Raw genomic sequence first — 5,000 nt, 5'->3', positions numbered from 1 at the left:
TTCGGTTTTCTTTGCTATTTCACTTAATTAGTACATTTTACATATGATTTTTTTTTTTTGTACTGGGCTGATTACCTTAGTGGAGTTCTTGCAGCTGCAACTTTATAATTCTCCAATTAGGGTTGTAGTTCTACTACAAAAGATAAGTAACGTAGGCGGAGCGAACAGTTAACGTCCATACATCAATCTAATGACTGACAAAAATAAAAAATAACATTGGGAACCGAATACTATTACGGGAACACTAAAAGAGTTAACCATCAACATATATTTTGTTATATCTTATTTTAGAAACAATGGATTTCAGAACATGTTTTTCAAACTTTAACTTGGAAAATCATGTCATGGACATGGAGGTGGATGGGGGAACGAGAAGGCCAAAGTTCAGATGGAAAGGTAAAGTAGCAAATGATATGCGGGAAAAAGAATCAAGAAAACAGGTTGCCCAGGATAGAGGAGAATGGAGAACGATTATACGAAACAGCGACACCATATAGAGATGGGCAAAGGCTATAGACTAAGAAGAAGAAAAACGGAATGTTAAACTCCAGTTCTAATATAAACTCAAAGAAGCCAGGTACTTTAATTAATATCTAGCTGCCTAGGTAAACAATTGAAATAAGATCTAAAAAGAAAAACACAAAAATTTACTTTATTGTTAAAATCGGGAGATTAACAAGCCCAATGAGTTCAATTCAATTTTCAGAGAGATGCCCCGCAAAGGATTCGGGATGGAATAAAACTTTAAGACATTTAAAATTAAATAAATAAAAAATCGATTGCAAAAAAAATGCAATTCATTGAAAAATCCAACTTCCCTTGTTAGACCTGTGAATATAACACACCTATCCTGGAAACCGAGGAGCTCTCAGAATATTTCGTTGTTTCAAAGACTGGGGCAAATAACCATCGTGTCTCCTGAAATTTTTGTACACACACAGAACATGTTCAACTGGTGAAAAAAGTATCAAAATTATTCAACTTGGGAACATGTCTCAGTCACGTGAACATTTGTAAGACCAATTCGTGATCATCTTACTATTACTTCAGGTTTTCTCGTCTCTGCATTGAAGATTCCCTTGAAGAAACAAGGGGTTTGATTTGTTACAAATTATTGTTATTAGGTCTATTATGCCACTGAATTTGACTTTTATTCTTGATAGATTATTATCATCAGGTCTATAATGCCATTGAATTTGCCTTTTGTTAAGTGCTCAATTTTTTTTTACATAGTCCTTGATGGGATTTAAATGTCAAAATCTGTTAAATCTACTGCTGATTCATCATCTGTATCTACTATGGCGAGGTCATTAATCTGTAGTGCAAGGTTGCTCTTAAGTCTGTAGTCATTGACGACTTCTACGGCTCTATAGAATAAAAATATTATCAAATTTAAGTGTTTGTTTACCTTTAATAGTTTTAATACTGTTATTTCCTAATAAAATACAGATAGCTCAGTCGTAAATACTGATCCTGACCTCGTCTGTTTTGGGATCCTGCACATAGAGAACTTTACCTGAGAATATGTTCGTAATGTATTTTGGCCATCAGGCAGAAAATGTCTTCATACATCATAAATTCATAATTATGTTGTAGAAAGCCTTAGACTTGAAAGAAAAGTTCCAGTAACTTTAGATACAAGGGAAAGTTAGAGGCTGATATGTTATCTGTAAAACCTGCTTTCACTATATCTTTCAGGAGGATTAAAAAATTACTTTCAAACAATAATGATTTTCCTCTTGATTAAGATCGTATGTTGTCTCAATTTTTCACTAACTAAACTCTTTGATGCCATTGATATTTACAGACCTGTTCACAAAAGTATACTAGATTTCATTACTACGCATTAGATTAAATCAAGTTCCATTCACTTGGTTGTGATCCTTGTTTGGGTTGACAATTCAAACGAAAGATCATCTGAATTCTAAAAAAAAAAAGAAACCGGATACTATTTCCCTTTTTGCAAGCAACCACTGCTCTCTAGTCTCTGGTAATGCCATAGCCTCTGTACCATGGTCTTTCACAGTCTTGGTTTACAGTTCTCTTGCTTGAGGGTACACACAGGCACACTATTCTAACTTATTTCTCTTCCTCTTGTTTTGTTAAAGTTTTTATAGTTTATAAAGGGAATATTTATTCTGATATTGTTATTGTTCTTGAAATATTTTATTTTTCTTTGTTTTCTTTCCTCACTGGGACATTTTCCCTGTTGGAGCCCCTGGGCTTATAGCATCCTGCCTTTTCAACTAGGGTTGTGGCTTAGCAAATAATAATAATAATAATAATAATAATAATAATAATAATAATAATAATAATAATAATAATGGGCATGGAACCCAAAGATGCCAGTTTTGCTTCCAAAAACAACTTTGGGTAATTGAAAAGTTTAGTTTTATTAACCTCATCTTGGAGCCCAATTTTAACCTCACTTTCGTACATTACAAGAGTTTTGTATAATTTTTTTTTTTTTTTATCAATTCCAACTTTTCGTTATCAGGTGACATAGAATATAAAATCAAGAGAATTATAATAGTTTTAACCACTTATAGAAACTAAAATGTATTATCAAAAGTTTCAGAGACCTTGCTCTTTTTCCATTATCAACTAATATTGGCAGCAGAGAAGTGCAAAACTCATTGCAGAGCTTTTTCTATATATTTGTAACAACCGAAAACATATTGTGCTTTTCCAAACTTCAGAATACTCATGATTTTCGTCAGAATAGCAACAATATTGAATAGAAACATAAAAACAATAATTACAATAACGATCTTAGCTACAACAACCCTGACCATAATCCTCCTAACAATAATAATTGCCATTGCAGTCAGTTGCTAATGCTGACGAAAGCTATGCATGTGGTTGAGCAGGTGTGCATACACATGCGTATAGTATGATACCCTGAAATCGAGTACCAAACTCAAACTTGTCGTGTATCCCATTCTCCCTTAAAACTTACCTCTGATAATTCGCTCTTGTCGTCTGAGCACGATCTAGAGGAGGCAGACACCCTCCTCGGCCAGAAGTTGCCCACGCCTAAACTGTTGGGCGTCTTGATAAGGCGTGGGCGGTTAGACGGGCGGTTGGCAGGGTTTGGATTAGGCGTATTTGGCGTTAGGGGTGGACCAGGGGTATTTGGAAGGGACAGATCTACACTGCATATACTATCTTGTCTTTCTCTGCTTGGTTCTTCCGGCTGTAAATATACCAGGATTATTGGTCTGACTCTCTGGCATTGTGCAGTATTTTTTCAAAGGTCATGGAAGGACGTACTTATGTGCATTGACATGGACAACATGTTACCCTTTTCATATCTACATTTTTATATTCTGGGAATTGATATTCAACTTTAATCTGCATGCTTGTATAATTTAAAATTCTTAACAGTTTACGAATTTCATTAATATGTTTCATTTTATAACTTGTACAATTCAAGCAAGAATTCTGTAACATTGCGTTAAACAATGGGTCATCGTCCACTTCCAGTTGAATGCATATATAATTGTTCTATGAAATCTGATCTTTATACTGGTAAGTAGACAACGGGGCTTTAAAAACCATAAAGTCATCAATTGAAATTATCCTTTAAATTTAGTTGTTATGGTAATTCTTTTAAAATACTTCTTGAGATCTTGGCAAGGCTCACATCAAGACTTGTAAATTTACAGACCATGCAGTGAAAGGCAGGATAGTAATCCTGTAGGACAGAGAAAGTGATGAGGACAAAACATTAATAAGCACAATGCATAGGAGAAATATTACACGGACCATGTCAGGTAGGCAAAGTCCACCCAGTCGTAATAATAATATTCGTTTAAGTTAATAAATTCGATATCTGGTCTTAGAAAGTATGTGGGTCATACGGAAGCGAATGATGCATTATAAATATATGCGAGGGGGAGGGGGATTACCAAGTACCATTATGAGTTTTGACCTGGAGCCACAATTAATAACATGAAGATCAAGCACAGGAATAAATTGGAAATCAAATCTATCTGAAGAAGATTTTACATGGCTGAAAACAATGGCTATTGTTCACATTTACCACAAAAAATGGTCTTAGAAATTGGGGGAGTGGTCATTGACAGTATTTACACAGTTTTAGAAATTTAGGGAATGGTCGTTGACAGTAATTACACAGTTTTAGAAATTAAGGGAGTGGTCATTGACAACAATTAAAGAGTTTTAGAAATTGGGGGAGTGATCATGATAGTATTTATACAGCTTTAGAAATCAAGGGAATGGTCATTGGCAGTATTTAAGGTAAAAAAAAAAACAAAAATTCCCATTTGAAAAAGTTACAAACATAAATAACTAAGAGAAGACAAAGAATCAATTCATTATGATCTTTATTCTATCATAAAGGAATACATGAAATAGACAGAGATCTTATATTCACAAATAAAGTCCTTATAATAAAATATGCACTAGAAGCCTCTAGATTTCGCTTGGAGACCGTGGAACCCCAGGCCTTACTACCCAAAGCGACCGAGGTGCAAGCACTCCAGAGAAGATTCAACTCTTTCTCTTGCCTACCTTTAAGCAATCGAACTCCTTCAGGTCCACTTCCTCAGCTACCGCATCTTGTCTGGGCAGTTCCCCTCTCCTTCGCTCGCCTTCCACGCTCGTCTGGTTCTTCTGCTTCTGCTGCTGCTGTAGCTGTTGTTGCTTTAGGAGAGAAGAGAAAGAAAGTTTAAGATTTTCCATCTTCTTATAGGAAGTTGTCCAGCTTTTACTATGGTCTGTCTTCGAAGAATCTTTAAAATAACTTGAATAAACAATAAGCTGTGTTATGTCTTAATGTGCAATTTACTTTTGTATAGAATCAGTCCTCCGTCAGCTCACTACCAATTTCGTTAGTTCATAAAGACATCTAAATTTCTCAATACATCTTTACTAGATGAGAGAGAGAGAGAGAGAGAGAGAGAGAGAGAGAGAGAGAGAGAGAGAGAGAGAGAGAGAGAGAGATTTAGTAATTATTTGTAGAAATGCGGGGAAAA

General features: G+C 35.0%; 1 protein-coding gene across 1 annotated transcript in view; it reads right to left on the bottom strand.

The window, feature by feature from the left end:
* The window catches only part of LOC137639018 (uncharacterized), a 275,870-nt gene that overhangs the window by 21,537 nt on the left and 249,333 nt on the right, over positions 1-5,000 (bottom strand). Inside the window, exons 5-6 of the mRNA XM_068371339.1 lie at positions 4,537-4,668; positions 2,960-3,196 (exon numbers count right to left, since the gene is read on the bottom strand). Coding sequence (XP_068227440.1) covers positions 2,960-3,196; positions 4,537-4,668 — 369 coding nt within the window. The remainder of the gene's footprint in view (positions 1-2,959; positions 3,197-4,536; positions 4,669-5,000) is intronic.

This window comes from Palaemon carinicauda, chromosome 4 (assembly GCF_036898095.1).
Source record: "Palaemon carinicauda isolate YSFRI2023 chromosome 4, ASM3689809v2, whole genome shotgun sequence".
Classification (NCBI taxonomy): Eukaryota; Metazoa; Arthropoda; class Malacostraca; order Decapoda; family Palaemonidae; genus Palaemon; species Palaemon carinicauda.
Note: the sequence above shows the minus strand (reverse complement) of the source record. Positions and strands in the feature narration are given on the sequence as shown.